General features: G+C 40.8%; 1 protein-coding gene across 9 annotated transcripts in view; it reads left to right on the top strand.

Moving 5' to 3' along the window:
* foxn3 (forkhead box N3) overlaps positions 1-16,557 on the top strand; it is a 408,734-nt gene that overhangs the window by 375,942 nt on the left and 16,235 nt on the right. For 8 of the 9 annotated variants that reach the window (XM_063044950.1, XM_063044954.1, XM_063044967.1 and 5 more), the window contains one exon: positions 11,806-11,874. The exons of the other annotated variant lie outside the window; for it this stretch is intronic. In XM_063044950.1, coding sequence (XP_062901020.1) covers positions 11,806-11,874 — 69 coding nt within the window. The remainder of the gene's footprint in view (positions 1-11,805; positions 11,875-16,557) is intronic. 9 annotated transcript variants of the gene reach the window in all.

The following is a 16,557-nucleotide window of genomic DNA, read 5'->3' as shown; positions in this document are numbered from 1 at the left end:
ATATCTCTTGACTATCGACAACATCATGAATTTTCATTTCACTTGCAAACTTACTCATGTTGTTTTAACCCTGTTTCTTTGCGATGTGGGGAAGATCAGTCATTTATTTGCATTACTATTGAGGAACCTAATAGGGCAAATGATGCTGTGAAAAACTTTGCTGTGAAGATTAAAACTCAGCATCTGTTAATGACAATAAATATGATGTCAGAGAGTGATGGATACATGGAACACCCTGCCAGGGGTGATGCTATAGGCAGTTACATTTGGGACATTTAAGAAACTCTTTGATACGCACATGGATGATAGAAAAATGGGGGCCATGGAGGAGGGAAGGATTAGATTGATTTTAGAGTTGGTTAAAAGGTTGGCACAACATCGTGGGCCAAATGGCCCGTACTGTGCTGTTATATTCTATGTTGAAAGTCTATCTGATCCATATTCTCCGGTTGATTTCAGGTGAAGAATTGTGGCTTGTGTGGTGACATTTGACTCCTCCATATAAGTTGCACCTCACAATTAGTTGTTGCTGCCTGCAAGTGTGGACAAGATGGGGAAGGAAACACAGAAACTCCTTGAAGAAAGAAAACACATTTATAAAAATAACTGAATACCAGAGAGGGTGGAAATCTTAGAGAAAACAGAAAAAGGAGGGGGGAAAGATCAGGCAGAGAAAAGCAGAAACAAAATTGTATCTACTTAATAATGGAAAAGGCCATATCCCATAGAGAGTAAATGAACTGAATCTGAGAGAAATTCATTAGCTACCCCTTTTGTGAAATATTGTTGTCTTTTCAACCTAACCCTTCTATTACCATGTGGTGCTAGCTTTAAATGGGACAAAAACACCTTAGTCCTGGATACTTCAGGATATATCAAGGAAATACCGTTAACATGCCCTCATCCTTTATTTTGGATGCTTCTGATGATTATTAATTGGCCAATAACAGGTGCTCCCTTGTAGCACAGAGCTGGCCTCTCTTCAAACGATAGTTCCTTTACTAAGATATTGCCCCATCTAGTGGTGTTGATGAGGATTAGTTTCTCATCCTGTTAGCGAGACAATTTGAAGAGGTATCATGGATTTTTGGCAGCTTATCTAGTAGTTTGGTCTCAAGTAATAAAAACCACTCTTTCATTCAGCAATGCTTTCTTTGTCCATGCATAGTTGCAATATGTGATTTCTAAATACTTGCAGGTTTAGAGGAATAAACTGTCATGCACTTGTGTCTAAATCCTTCTCCATTAAAATATCTCAAGTATTTGACACACAGTTTGGACTTCAGTGTATCGCAAGGGTTTTTCTTTACTCTGCATTTGAAAATAATGTACCAATTACAAAAGTGTGTGATCACTTCGTCCGATGTCCTTTTCTGCTCCAAACTTGCATAGTACAACTGTGCGTGAACAAAGAAACCATTGCTGGGTGAAAGAGTGGTTATTATTTGAATCCAAACACAAAGCAGAGTTGATAACACATAGAGCAATGATAAATGAGCATCGCTCTTTCAGATAGATGGTTTTCAGTTTGGACAGTTTTAGCTTCTGAAGAAAAATGCTCATTAGTGGTCTGGTCGTTAGTTCAATGTGGGAATGATCATTTATTTAAATCGGCCAAGGGTCAGAATTTAAGTAAAGTGGCGTCAGGATGGCAGCGGTGATGGTTCACTTCATTTGTTCCGAGCCACCGCAGTCAGCTGTGCTGTCATCCGGCGGCACTGCACCCTAAGTAGTTTTGCTGGAGGGCAGCTGGGATGGTCTATCAAGGCAGATGTTCCATTCAGTTCGTTCAGTGGTGGTCAGAAGCTTGTTTACTGTTGCTATGGCAGTCTTTGTTGTCATGGCAACACTGCTGCTGCCGCTGCTTAGTGGGTGACATTGAATATAGTTATAAAAAGATATTTTTTTCCCTTGCCTGAATGTGCCATCTGCTTCAGATTATTTGTCAACTGACAGAATCGCGTATGTAAGGTCTTGCATTGTCTCTATAATGGACTTCAACATGATTTTAGCTTGAACATAAAATTAACAGGTGTTGATACAGAATTTGTTGTTCAGATTAATTTCTTTTTTTTTGGTGCGGTCTGAATGCTGACATTATCACTGCTGCTTTCATTGAAAATTCCCATTGGCGCTGATGGATGAATAATAGCATGTGTGCATTTACAGGACTTGCAAGCAAAGTCATTCATACAATAGTGGGGGTTGGGCTTGGTGAACTCAACCCACTAGTCACATTTATTTTTTTAGATCTTATCTGAGCTGTGAAATGCATGACAATACTAATTAGCACTGACAGGACAACTCTGTGCAAAAACTTGGAATAAAATATTTTAGGAAGAAGAAAGAAAGAAACTCTCAATAAGGCCATAAATCAATAAGAATCAGAAGCAGGTTTGTTATCACTGACATAGCAAGGATCAACGGTATCCACTATATACATTTGTATGGACTGGGAATTTGCTGTAGTGTGTTGGCACTACATCAACAAAAAACAGCAGTCAACAATTAGAAAGAATAAAGAGTTACATAAAATAAAGTTAGAAGTACAGATATGGAAAATCTGTGCATAAATCCATAATTATCAACATGTATTCACATTGTATTAGGGAATGTGCTGATATTTATGTCATGAAATTTGCTGCCAGCAAGAAAATGAATTTCTAGGTAGTATGTGGTGGCATATCCAGTATGAACTTGGATCATAAATTTGCTTTGAACTTTGAATTAGTATCGGAATCTGGTTTACTATCACTGATATATGCCATGAAATTTGTTCTATGGCAGCAGTACAGTGCAAGGCACAAAAGTAATTATAGATTAGATTATTAGATTAGATTTTGAGGACACACAGTCCTCTTTTATTGTCATTTAGTGACGCATGCATTAAGAAATGATACAATGTTCCTCCAGTGTGGTATCACCGAAACACAGGACAGACCAAGACTGAAAACTGACAAAAACCACATAAGTACAACAGTGCAAAGCAATACTGTAATTTGATAGAAGAACAGACCATGGACACGGTAAAAAATGTCTCAAAGTCTCTCGAAAGTCCCAACATCTCATGCAGATGGTAGAAGGAAGAAAACGCTCCCTGCCATGAGCTTCCAGTGCCGCAAACTTGCCGATGCAGCATCCTGGAAGCACCCGACCACAGCCGACTCTGAGTCCGTCCGAAAGCTTCAAGCCTCCAATCAGCCCCCCAGCACCAAGCACCATCTCTGCCGAGTGCTTCAACTCCCAACCCCGGCCGCCAGCAACAGGCAAAGCCGAGGATTTGGGGCCTTCCCCTCCGGAGATTGTCGATCGCACAGTAGCAGCGGCAGCGAAGCAGGCATTTCAGAAGTTCTCCAGATGTTCCTCTGTGCTTCTCACGGCCGTCTCCATCAAATCCGGATTGTGCACGGCCCCTATTTAACAAATACAATATCATTTTATCGGAGAGGCCACGTACCCTGTGTCGCGCCACCATCTTCTCCCTCCTGTAATAAGTTAGAATAAAATAAATAAATAGTGCAAAAGAAAAACAGTGTTCATGGGTTTATGGACTGTTCAGAAATTTGATGGTGGAGGGGAAGAAGCTGTTTGTTAAAACATTAAGTGTGGGTCTTGAAACTCCTCTATCTCCTCCTTGATGGTAATAATGAGAAGGGGAGTATAACCTGAGATAACAAGTGTATTTCTAAAGAAAAAATTGATAGGCCCTTTTGTAGACAAAAATTATGAAATTATACACAAATTCAGGTGACATTAATATTAATTGATTACGTGTAGAGTCCTGATGGGCAGTTCTGGATATTTAGTTACATGCAGGGTGTTGGTGACATGGAAAATATGATACTAGGAATAAGAGATAGCAGGAAGCTTCCAAACACTTTGACATCAAAAGAAATTGGAAAAATGTTGTCATGGTTTTACATTTTGTCATGGAGAGGATGTAGAGTAGGTTCACAAGAATGATCCCAGAAGCGAAAGCGTTAACGTATGAGGAGTTTTTGGTGGCTCTGGGCCTGTACTTACTGGAGTTTAGAAGAATGAGGGGAGATATCATTGAAACCTGTCGAATTTTGAAAGGCCTTGATAGAATGGATGTGGAGAGGATGTTTCCAATAGTGGGGGAGTCTGGGTCCAAGGAGCCCAAAGGACACAGCTTCAGAATAGAAGGACATCTCTTTAGAACAGAAATGGGGAGGAATTTATTTAGCCTGAGGGTGGTGAATCTATGGAATTCATTGCCACAGATTCACTGGCTGTGGAGGACAAGTCATTGGCTACATTTAAAGCAGAGTTCGATAGGTTAACTGGCCTGCACAACTTATGAAGTTCAGTCAGGGTAATAGATGAAGCATCACATTTGGCTGCCATGTTTAAAGGACCTATTGATTGTAAATCACTGAAAAGTAACCAGCAAATGATATGATAACCTTTATTAAAAGAGTGTTTAAATTCAGGAACAAAGATTTCCTAAAGCATTTATGCAGAATTTTTTTTTAGAGAGCAGCAAATCTGGAAATCTGAAATAAAAGTAGTAAGGGCAGTGAATCGACCACCACCAGTGGGGAGAGAAGAAAGGTTACTGTTTCAGGTCAAACTTTTGAAGAAAGATTAATTCTTTCCACAGATACTGTCCAACCTGCTGAGTACTTCTGTCATACAGTATTTTGTTTTTATTTTGCAATTATATTGGGCTATGGTGAGACTGTACCTGGACTATTGTATACAAGTTTTTCAACTTCCCTATAGAGAGGGAGCGTAGTGAAGATTCACCACTTATTTCTGGCAGTGTGTTTGTCACGTGAAGGTAAGTTGAGTGGAACGTAGAACATTGCATTGCAGCACAGTGCAGATCCTTCGACTCATCAATGTTGTGCGAACCTGTATGATCATTCATGATCATTCTAACCCTTCCCTTCCACACAGCCCTCTATTTTTCATTCATCCACGTACCTAATTAAGTTTCTTAAATGTCCCTAATGTATCTGCCTCTACCACCAGCCCTGGCAGCATGGTCCACGCACTCACCACTCTCTGTGTAAAAACACCTATCTCTGATATCCCCTCTATCATTTCCTTTAAACACCTTTAAACTATGTCTCTTCATATTTGCCATTTCCGTCTTGGAAAGAAGTCTCTGGCAGTCCACTTGATCTATGCTTCTTATCACCTCATCAAGTCCTCCTTCACTTCAAAGAGAAAAGACCTACCTCGCTCAACCTCTCCTCATAAGATTTGCTCCCTAACCTAGGCAACATCCTGGTAAACCTCCCAAGCCCTCTCTGTGAAGTTTCCACTTTTTATCCTTCTCTTGAGTTCGGAAGAATGAGACATATATAAAACTTAGTGTCGGGATAGATGCAGTGAGAAGTCTCAAACTAGGATTCACTGCCTCAGAATGAGGAGCAAATCGCTCGGAATGAAAATGAGGAGAAACTTCTTCACTCACGGGCTGGTGAATTCTTGCAGTTTTATTCATTAGAGGGCTGCAAAGACTTGGTCACTGATTGCCTTCAAAACAGAGATCTGTAGATTTCCGGATGTAATGGGAATAAAGGAGCATGCGGAGAAGGCGGGAAAAGTCAAGGCTGAAGATCCACCATGATCTAATTGAATGAAGAAGGAAGTTCATGGGTCTGAACAGTAAATTCTTTTCCTCTTTCGATTTTTATTCCACATGTTTTAATGACCAGGATAGTTGCCATTTGTGGAAGAGTTATAAAACTGATTTCCTAAATCCAAACTGCTTGTAACCTTCTAAATGCCAACGAATATGGGCATTTTATGTATTAAACATAATTTGAATATACAATTTAGCCTTTGGAGATCAGATACCTTTCTGGCAAATTAAGACTGCACTTCCTCCAAGGTCAGTATATTGTTAGATCCTCAATTCTGATGCCCTTAATGAATAGTCTGCCAACAGATCCACGTGAACTGTCAGATTGCCATCAGTGCCTACTGACTCTACTCCTGCCTGAGTTACTGCCTTCAAGGAAAAACTGTCAACTTATATTAATGGTTTAGATTTCAATGTCAGGGATATCATAAAGAAGTTTACAAATGAAAGAGGAATTGGTGTTTTAGATGGTGATGAGGAAGAAAGCCACAGGCTACAAAAAGAGCCAAATGATCTAGCTATTGGGCAGAAAAGTTGCAAGTTGAATTTAATTCATAGAATTGTGAGAAAATGCAATTTGGGTGATGCAACAGTTAAGGAGAATTTATAATAAATTGCAGCCTATCAGTTGGCGCTGAGAAACAAGGGAAATTTGAAGTGTTGGCCCACAGATTCTTAAAAGTAGCTGAAGGGATTTTAAAAAAAGATACACGCGTAAAATGCTGGAGGAACTCAGCAGGCCAGGGAGCATCTGTGGAAAAAAGTACAGTCGATGACGTTTCAATCTGAGACTCTCCGGCAGAACTGCCGAACTGCTGAAGGGTCTTGGCACAAAATGTCGACTGTACTTTTTTTCATAGATGCTGCCTGGCCTTCTGAGTTCCTCCAGCATTTTGTATGTGTTGCTTGAATTTACAGAATCTGCAGATTTTCTCTTGTTTGTTTAAAAAAAAGATAGCATGTTTTAGAGTCTTAGAGCATAGAAACAGGCCTTTTGGCCCAACTTGGCCATGCTGGCTCTGTTGCCCAGCAAACTAGTCCCATCTGTCCAAGTTTGGCCCATTGCCCTCTAACCTCTCCGATCCATGTACTTATCTCGATGGCTTTTAAATGTTGCTAATGTATCTTCCCCAACCACTATTTCTGACAACTCATTTCAAATAGGCACCACCTTTTGAGTGAAGCAGCTGCCTGCCCATGATGTCATATCCTCCTTGAATCTCCCGTCTATGATCTTAAGCCTATTCCTTCTTGGTTTTAACAGCTCCTGTCTATGCCCCTCTTCTATAAAGATGTGAATACAGAGGTTATGCTCAAACAGGACCCAATACTGTTTGGGTCACATCTTCATGTACAGTTCTGGGTACCGTATCAGCACAGGGATGGGGCTGTATTGTTGAAGATGTAGTGGAGATGGACAGTATTGTTGCCCAGACTGGAAGATTGCAACTATGGGGATTAGTGGATAAGCTAGTGTTGCTTCTATAAAATAGAGGGTGACTTATATATAACAGATCATATTTAAATAATGTAAATAAAATATTGGGATGGCACCAGAGGATACTGGTTAGCACAACGGCTTTACTTCGCCGGCAATAACTTGATCAGGGTTCAATTCCTGTGACTGCCTGTAAGGAGTTTGCATGTTCTCTCCATGATGCCATGCGTTACCTCTGGGTGCTCAGCTTTCCTCCCACATTCCAAAGATATACAGGTCTTGGGTATGCTATGTTGGCACCAGAAGTGTAGCAATACTAGCGGGATGCTCCCAGCACAGCACAAGCAATAACGCAAAGGATGCATTTCACGTTATGTTTTGATGTTTCGATGTACATGTAACACACAAAGCTATTTTTTAAAGATTTTAATCTTTAAAAAAGACATAAAACAGTACAGCACAGCAAAGGCCCTTTTGGCCCATGATGTTGTACCAACCTATATAAACCCACCCCATCATCAATGTAAGCCTCCCCTCCTACACATTCCATAACCCTCCATTTTTCTTACCTCCATGTACCTATCTCTTAAATGTTCTTATTGTATCACCGTCTACCACCATTACCCCCAGCAGTGTGTACCAGGTACCTAGCACCCACTGTGTAAAAAAAAATCCGAATCTTAATATTGCTGGTAAATTTTCCTCTGCACACCTTAAAGCCAGATAAAACTAAGAGCTGTCTAGAGAGGGTAAGCAGGACCCATTTTGCAGGCAAAGGGTATGAACTCAAAGTAATTAGTAGAATGATTAGAAGGTTTCCGCTGCTGCCTGTAAGGAGTTTGTATGCTCTCTCTGTGACCGCATGGGTTTCCTCCGAGTGCTCCGATTTCCTCCCACAGTCCAACGACATACCATTTGGTAGGTTAATTGGTCATTATAAATTGTCCCAGGATTAGGCTAAGATTAAATCGGGGATTGCTGGGTGTCTCAGTAAGCAAATAAGGAACGAATCATCTGGAAGGCTACAGGAGTCCAGAACTCCCAGTGTGAAAGTGGCTGAGAAAAAAAACCTTGATCACATTTAAAACAAGAGTTCTGATTGACAATACTTTAGACCAAATGCTGAAAGGTGGAACTAGGCTGCAATGCTACCCTTCCACCTGCACTGATACAATGGGGAAACAGCCTGCAATTGCAGGAAAATGAATTGTCATCTACTGCCATTAGAGGAGAAGGTGTCTTTCTGTGTTCGTGCTGAAGTAGAGTATTATGTTTCCAGCTATGATATAAAAATACACATCTTCCCAACGTAGCAATTTCACCTGTGGTCACCCCAGGAACATTCTTGTGACCCTTTTCTTGATCCTCTCCAATGCACGTGTATCTTAGGGGCCCAGATCAGCTCACATGTTAAAATGTGGTCTGCCCAATGTCTTACAAAACCACAGCATTACGTCCTTGCTTTTCTATTCTAGCCTTCTTGAACTGAATACTAACATTGTATTTGCATTGCATTTCCTTACTTCTGACTGAACCTGCTCGAGGACTCCCAATTTGATATTTGAGCTTACTTCCCATTTAGAAAATAGTTTACAACTTTATTCCTTCTACTAATGTGCATAACCATACACTTCCCTGCACTATATTCCAACTGCCATTTCTTCGCCAATCCTCTATAGACTCCATGCTTCCTCAACAACATCTGCCCCTCCACCTATTGTTGCATCGTCCACAAACCAGGCCATAAATCCATCAATTCCATCGTCCAAATCATTGGCAATGAAGGTGAAAAGAAGCAGGCCCGAACAGACTCCTGTGGAACCCCACTGGTCACTGGCAATCAACACTTTATTCTCACTCTTTGCCTCCAACTAGTCAGCCAATCCTCCATATTAGTCATTGAAACATACAGTGAAAAAGATCATTTTTGCATCAACGATCAACATAGGCCAAGGATTGTGCAGCCTCCATGCTTCTGGCACCAACATAGCATGCCCACAGCTTACTAATCCTAACCTGTACGTCTTTGGAATGTGGGAGGAAACCAGAGCACCCAGAGGAAACCCACTTGGTCACCCGAAGAGAATGTACAAACTCCTTACGGACAGTGGCAGGATCCAAACACCAATCGGTGATCGTTGGCATTGTAAAGAGATTGCACGAACCAGTATGCTACCATGATGTCCTGATTTGTCAGTGCAATGATGAGGAAATGGAAGGAGTTCCTCCTGTTCTACTCACTCAAATGCCTCATCAAACACATCCTATTGCCCTGTGTCAGAGGCTACAGATCTAACGCTAGCCTCAGAACCCCCAGAGTAAGAGTAGATGTGAGTAATCTTTGACCCCAAGGGACTGCCTAAAGAAGAAGAAAGATGGAGCATTGCTGTGGCTTTTGGCTGGGATAATCAATCAGAGCCCTATCTGCCCTTAGGGGTGTGTTTAAAGCATCCTCAGAACAGTGCAATGATGGCCAATTGCTCTGAGCAATACTCATCCCACTACAATATCTCTTTAACAAATTATATATACTTATTATCTCACTGCTGTTTATGGCACCTTAGAGTGTGAAAATTGGCTGCTATGTTTCTTAAGGTCGGAAGGTTATTATAAACAAAACGTACTTCATTTATTGTGGAACTCAACGGGCATCCTGAGATTATGGAATGCTCTGCAAATTGCGACTGAGTTGCAACTAAGACTGGCAAAATTATGAAAAGGGATTACTGAAGATACTAAAAGCGAATACTTTTTTCCCCACTTCCCTCTACAACCTGCCCCCCCCCATCTTCCCCTTCCTCTTCCTTTTCCCTCTCCCTCCATTTTACCTTATCTTCTCATGATGCATTTTGCAACCTCTGGAATGAATATTAAATTCTCCAGCATTGGGAAAACTGCATTGATCATTTCCCTTTATCATTTTCTTATATTGAACACTACAGCACAGTATAGGCCTCTCTGCCTATGATGATATGCCGACTTTTTGACCTACTCTGAAATAAATCTGACCCTTCCCTCCTCCGTAGCCCTCCATTTTTCTATCACCCATAGTCTCTTCAATGTCCCTAACGTATCTGCCTCTACCAGCACCCCCGGAAGAACATTCAATGCACCCACCATTCTCTGTGTAAGGAAAAAAAAGCTTCTTGCCCTGTGGTTTTAAAATTCCATGCCAACAGTCGGAACTGGTGCTCATTATCTCCTCATCTGTATTGACCTGTTTCCATACAGTCTTTTGCCTTGCATCTCACTCCTCTCTTAGCTTTGCTTTGAAGACTGGGACGCCTCCCCGCCCATCCCATTTTCCCCGCAGTTCTGAGGAAGGGTTGCTGGCCCAAAACATTAATAGGCTCCTCTCTCCACAGACACTGCTTACGGTCTTATATTCTTGTTTCATTTACCGTTTCGTTAGTCATCCAGCCCTGTCTGACAGCAGCACTTTGAAGAGTGGTGTAATTAATCCTATCCTATCCTGCTCTTTCCTAACAAGCATTCTGAGTTTTCATTTTCAAGTATTTGTTTTCCATTTTTTGAACATTGGTATTGTATGCAGTCCCTCAACTTACCAGACAGTACATTTCAGATCATCATAATTCACCATATTTAAATTTACCATACATAATGTGGTAGCTGGGTAGCGTAGCATAATACTATTACAATGCCAGCGACCCGGGTTCAGTTCAGCTGCTGTCTGTAAGGAATTTATACGTTCTCTCCGTGACCACATAGGTTTCCTCCGGGTGCTCCGGTTTCCTCCCACATTCCAAAGACATTCAGGTTAGTAGGTTAGTTGGTCACGTGGGTGTAATTGGGTGGCGCAGGATCACTGAGCTGGAAGGGCCTGTTACCATACTGTATCTCTAAAAAATAACTTAAAACAAATCCTCTGATTCTTTTGTAACAGAGGAACTCATTAAGTCAGGCAGCATCTCTAAAGAGGAATGAACAGTAGACATTTCAACCAGGGACTTTATCTTCATCAGGATTTCACCATAGCCTTCCTTTACCACTGTCTGGATTCTTTGGATTTTCAGCCGTGCAGCAGTGGAAACATTTGCTCTTTATTCACTACCTAAAAGACTGGAACCACTCTATTACAATAGTCTTTAATCATCCTAGTTCTTGAAACTCCAGTCTGTTCATGCAGCTGGTGATGTATCTGAAAATTGAGATCTGAAAAATCAAGTTGCAAATACTGATGAAAAATTTCCAATCAGAGATATTTACTCAGATCTCTGAGAAATAATAAATGACAGTCCTCTCAACCTGTTTAAATTTAAAAGTTAGGTAGCAGTATTTGCAAAGGCTTAGCTGAAGAATCATTGCAACTTGTGTAATGGATGAGGAGTGCAAAGATCTCTCTGTATTATTGGATCTGCTGTTTTCCCCAGAGACAGGCGGAGAGATTTTAGTGTTTTGTCTGTTCTGGCAGTGGTTCTACATGAACGCTACAGCTAACGCTTTGTTGCATGTCAATAATCCTATTATTTGAGAACCTGTGAGGGAAGACAAATTTGGCTGGCCTGACAAAGCATTAGTCACACGTCGATGCTTTTTTGCACCTTCTAAATATTTAATATGCTTGTAATATTTTCACTAACAACATCGGATGGAAAAAATATCTCAGGTCCTGTTTACTGGCTGTAACATGTAAAGATGGGGTCATTCTTGCAGAATTATGTTCAGTTCCTCTTCCACCAGCCCAGCAGCATTTGTCAAGAATAAATGTAGCTCTTTTTTCTCATTTCAGATTCTGATATTGATGCAGCTGCTGCCATGATGCTGCTGAATTCTTCCCCTGAGGTGAAGGGAGCTGAATGTGAGTACACCGTACAGACTGCACAGCAATAAAGTTTTAATCGCAGTGCAGCCTCCTCAGATATCGTTCTGTTGTCATGCAAGCCCTCACAATTCATTCTATTTATTTGCCTTTTCTTTTCTTTCCCTGGATTTTTTTCACATTCATGCCATCCATGGTTGGGAAGTAAACCAACTTGTGGATTTCTCTGCAGGTGGTTTGAATATTAACCTGCTGGATTCACCATCTCGTCTTCCCACAAATTCAACTACTAGGATTTCATAATTCACAAGATCCAGGTTAAGGTTCTTGAAGTTAAGAAGTACCATACTGAAGTACTGGGTTTTCTTTACATCTAAACAGAAGGATTTTTATTATTAAATATCCTTATTTATCCAAGCTTCATTTTTATTTTCCTTTTGGTTTCAACCATGATATTTGTTGACCTATTAAAGATTAACTTTATTTGTCACATGAATATCGAAGCATACAGTGAACTGCGTCCTTTGTATCAACAACCAACACAGTCTGTGGATGGACAGGATCAATGTGCAAGTGCCGCTGTGCTTCTGGCACCAACGTAGTAGCATGCCCTCTACTTACTGACCCTAACCCGTATGTCTTTGGGAATCTGGGGAGTGATTTCTGGGGCTGTAAATCATTGCACTTACCACTATGCTACCATGCCACCCAACACTTCTTTGGCTGCCAATTTGCATTTATCTGAAGTAGACCAATCACTCAATGGGCTCGAAGTTGTAGCCAATAGTTGAGACAGTGTAATTTGCAGTTATCTTCGCATTCGTTTCAGTAATTAAGTTACATTGAAACTACTGCCTTATTAATTTAGAAATAATTCTTATCATTTGTTCTGTGTAATCAAAATTTGAGATCTTGTCTCTTTTGGAGCACGAGCCAGTTTTATTGAAGGTTTTTTTTTGCTGTAGAAGGTGGTAGTAGTAATGCAATCATTCGAGTCAAGTGTAATGTTCTCTTCAGTTGTCTATTGGTGGGTCCTCAAGTGGCTGCAGAGGCCAATCCAGGATCCACATATTTTGGTGTAGTGTGGCTCTCGTTAGTGGTCATGTCTTTTGGTTACTCAGTCTCGTCTTTCGCAGCTGCCGCTTGTTCTCTCCAACAGAGCGGAGGTTGTCTCATGTAATGCAGATTTCTCCCAGGTGTATCTATTGAAGTTAGGAAATTGACATGGAAAATAAAGGAGCAGTAAGTCATAGAATGCTTCATGCTGTGTCTTATCTAACAGAGAGAAAAGAAAAGATTGTACCTTGCTCTACAATAAAATTCCAAAAATCTGTTTGTTGTATAACTATTCGGAAATGCTGATGGTTGGACTCTGGCTCACTGGGTGCTGGGTCCTGCCACCCACCCACCCCTTAAATGGATCAAGGCCCCGGTTCACGCGCTCCTTGATCTGGCCTGGTTCAGTTTCCTGCGCTTCCTGGAAACTCCCTCTTTCCAGAGCTCACATGAAACTCACAGGGTTTCTTCCCCACACTGCCTTGAAACTTAACAGGACCTTGTTTCTTGTACTCCCTTGAAGCATACTGGGTTCCAGGGAAAACATGTTGTGCTACTACATAACATCTTTAAAAAAGTTAATTAGAAGTGATTTGAAATCTTGTTATGAATAACAGCTATAATCCAGGAAATTCTGCTTATCCAGCACTATCAAAGTCCCAGACAGCCACATTAACAATCTTAAAATCAATGGACCAAAAGTTAAAGGAGAAGAATTTAGCTATTTGACCCATCACACCTGCTCCACTATTCAATCGTGGCTGATTTAGTTCCCCCTTCAACCCCACTCTCTTATCCTCTCCATGATAAGACCATTGTAAGATTTGCTGGAAAGTTAGTCTTAAGTACTTCATTGGAAATAGTGGAAAGGGTGAGCAGCTTCAAGTTACTTGGTGTCCACATCTCTGAAGATCTTTCCTGGACCCAACATATTGATGCAATTACAAACAAGTGGCTATGTTTCATTAGGAGTTTGAGGAGCTTGGTATATTACCAAAGACACTTGCAGATTTCCACAGATGTACCATGGAGAGCATTTTAACTATCTACATCACCATCTGGATTGGGAAAAGCTGCAGAAAGTTGTAAACTCGGCCAGCTCCATCATGGACACTAGCCTCCCCAACATCAAGGACACCTTCAAAAGGTGACATCCATCATTAAGGACCCCCAATAACCCAGGACATGCCCTCTTCTCATTGCCACCTTCAAGGAGGAGGTACAGGAGCCTGAAGATACACACTCAACATTTCAGGAACAGCTTCTTCTCCTCCACCGTCAGATGTCTGAATGGACAATGAAGCTATGAATATTACATCAATATCTTTTTTTTGTTCTTTCATTTTACACTACTTATTTAATTTAATTTTTATAAATATTGTAATGAATATAGTTTATTATTATGTATTGCAATGTATTGTTGCTGCAAAACAACCAAATTTCACAATATATGCCAGTGATAATAAAACTGATTCTGATTGTGATTTTGACTACTTGAATTTTGCAGTTAGTCCATTTTAGAAAATGGTTCTTTAACAATACAACTGAAAAACTTTATAAATCTACCTTTACCCATATTAGAAATTTAGACTGTAGATAGCAATTGTACCTATTGATTTCATTGTATCCATTTAGATACGCATTCAAATAGATGCAGTGATATTTTCCCATAATCTTATTACTTACGATCATACGGTAGCGTGTCTATATACCCTGTGTTACTCCTGTATGAGAAATAGTTGCTTGAAATCCATCATTATGTAAAGTAATGCTGGAAATTTGTTTTCTATTCTTTTGTCTATGGCCTACATAATGCATGCTGGTATTCAAGCACCTTGTGGACATGATTGGACATGACTGTTTACTCCGCTCCATAGATGCTGCCCGACTTACTGATTTCCTCCAGCGTTTTCTGTGTCTTACTCTGGATTTCCAGCATCTACAGAACCTCTTGTGTTCTTATGTACCAAAGGTACATAAATCAGATGTTTGTAAGCTGGGGAAGAGCTGTGAAAAGAATGTTTGTGAGGTTTGGCGATAATTTTTTTCCATCCAACTAAAGAGTGATGAGGCAATATTAGATTCAATGTCCTAAACTACAACGTCATTGACTGTAACGTGATCATGCCTTTGATATTTCTGGCAGGCCATACTATAACTTGATGTTAATGGTTGATCAAATCTGTGTGTGTGTTCAAAGATAGCATTGCCGACACTGAACAATTACTCCAATCATATCAAAGATGAGTGTTGTTGGTTTCCATGGGCCGTTGTTTATCCAGGCGTTGCTACTTTTGGGCGGGTTATCATATCGTTCGCCACCACAAGGAATCTGAACATAAACTGCTCTTTGTATTGTAGCATTGTAGAAGTGGAAATGTTGGAGATCTTAATTAATTTAATGTGAAATATTGTAATATGCAAATAAGGTCAGCAAACTGATGAAAATTGCTAAATGTACTCTCAGTTTTGCATCTGAGCACCTTGTCATCAAAATGCAAAAATGCAGGTCTACTGATTAATGTGACACTTGCATGATATAGTATTTTCCAGACAAAACCCTAGGACAGGAAGCGGGGAGAAGCCAGAATAAGAAGGAAGGGAGAGGGGAAGGAATGCAACTTATCACCTGCCAGCTTGTACTCCTTCCCTTTCCCCTTCTCATTCTGGTTTCTTTTCCCTTCCTTTCCAGTCTTGATGGGACATCAGCTGTTTATTCCTTTCCATTGATGCTGCCTGACCTGCTGAGTTCCTCCAGCGTTTTGTTGCTCCTTTCAGAGGGTGACTGATTGTTTCAGATCATACCAAGCATCAGTGACTGTGTGACTGACAGAAGCTGGATAGATCTTGGGGGGTGGCAAACATCTTGGTGTAAAAATTCATTGGAATGTGTAATTAGGAAATGATGATTTATTTTGCTAACATGCTGATTTTTACTGTATTGTGTTCAAGAGCCGCGAGGTGATGTTGCAGTTCTATAAACTCTGGTTAGACCACACTTTTAAAGATTAACTTTATTTGTCACAATGTACATCAAAGCAGACGTTGAAAAGCATTGCTTGCAACAGGGATATGGTGGAGGCAGCTTCAAGTGTCACCACATTTCCAGCACCAACGTAGCATGCACACAACCCACTAACTCCCTCACTCGTACGTCTTTAAAATGTGGGAGGAAACCGGAGTATCCATAGGAAACTCATGCAGTCATGGGGAGAACGTACAAACAGGATTGAGACTTGATCTTACCGCTGGAGCGGTGTAAAGCATTGTGCTAACCATTACACTACTGTGCCGTCCTTCGAGTATTCTGTTCAGTTCTGGGTGCCTCATTGCAGAAAGGATGTGGAAGCTTTTTAGAGAGGGTGCAGAGGAGATTTACCAGAATGCTGCTGGGATTACAGAACATGTCTTTTTAGGACAGGCTGAGCAAGTTGCTGTTTTTCTCTGTGGAATGAAGGAAAATGAGCGGAAGTAGCTACTACTCGGGGGCATGGTCTTAAGGTAAAGTATATGGGGAATGCCAGATGTGGGGTTTTAACACAGATTGGTAGGTGTGTGGAATGCCCTGCCAAAGCTGATGGTAGAGGCAGATCTGTTAGGGACATTTAAGAGATTCTAAGATAGACACGTGGATGATAGAAAAATGGAGGGCTTTACAAGTGGAAA

Source organism: Mobula hypostoma, chromosome 1 (genome assembly GCF_963921235.1).
Source record: "Mobula hypostoma chromosome 1, sMobHyp1.1, whole genome shotgun sequence".
NCBI classification, from domain to species: domain Eukaryota; kingdom Metazoa; phylum Chordata; class Chondrichthyes; order Myliobatiformes; family Myliobatidae; genus Mobula; species Mobula hypostoma.
The sequence above is the reverse complement of the archived record's forward strand: the minus strand, read 5'-3'. Positions and strand labels throughout refer to the sequence as shown.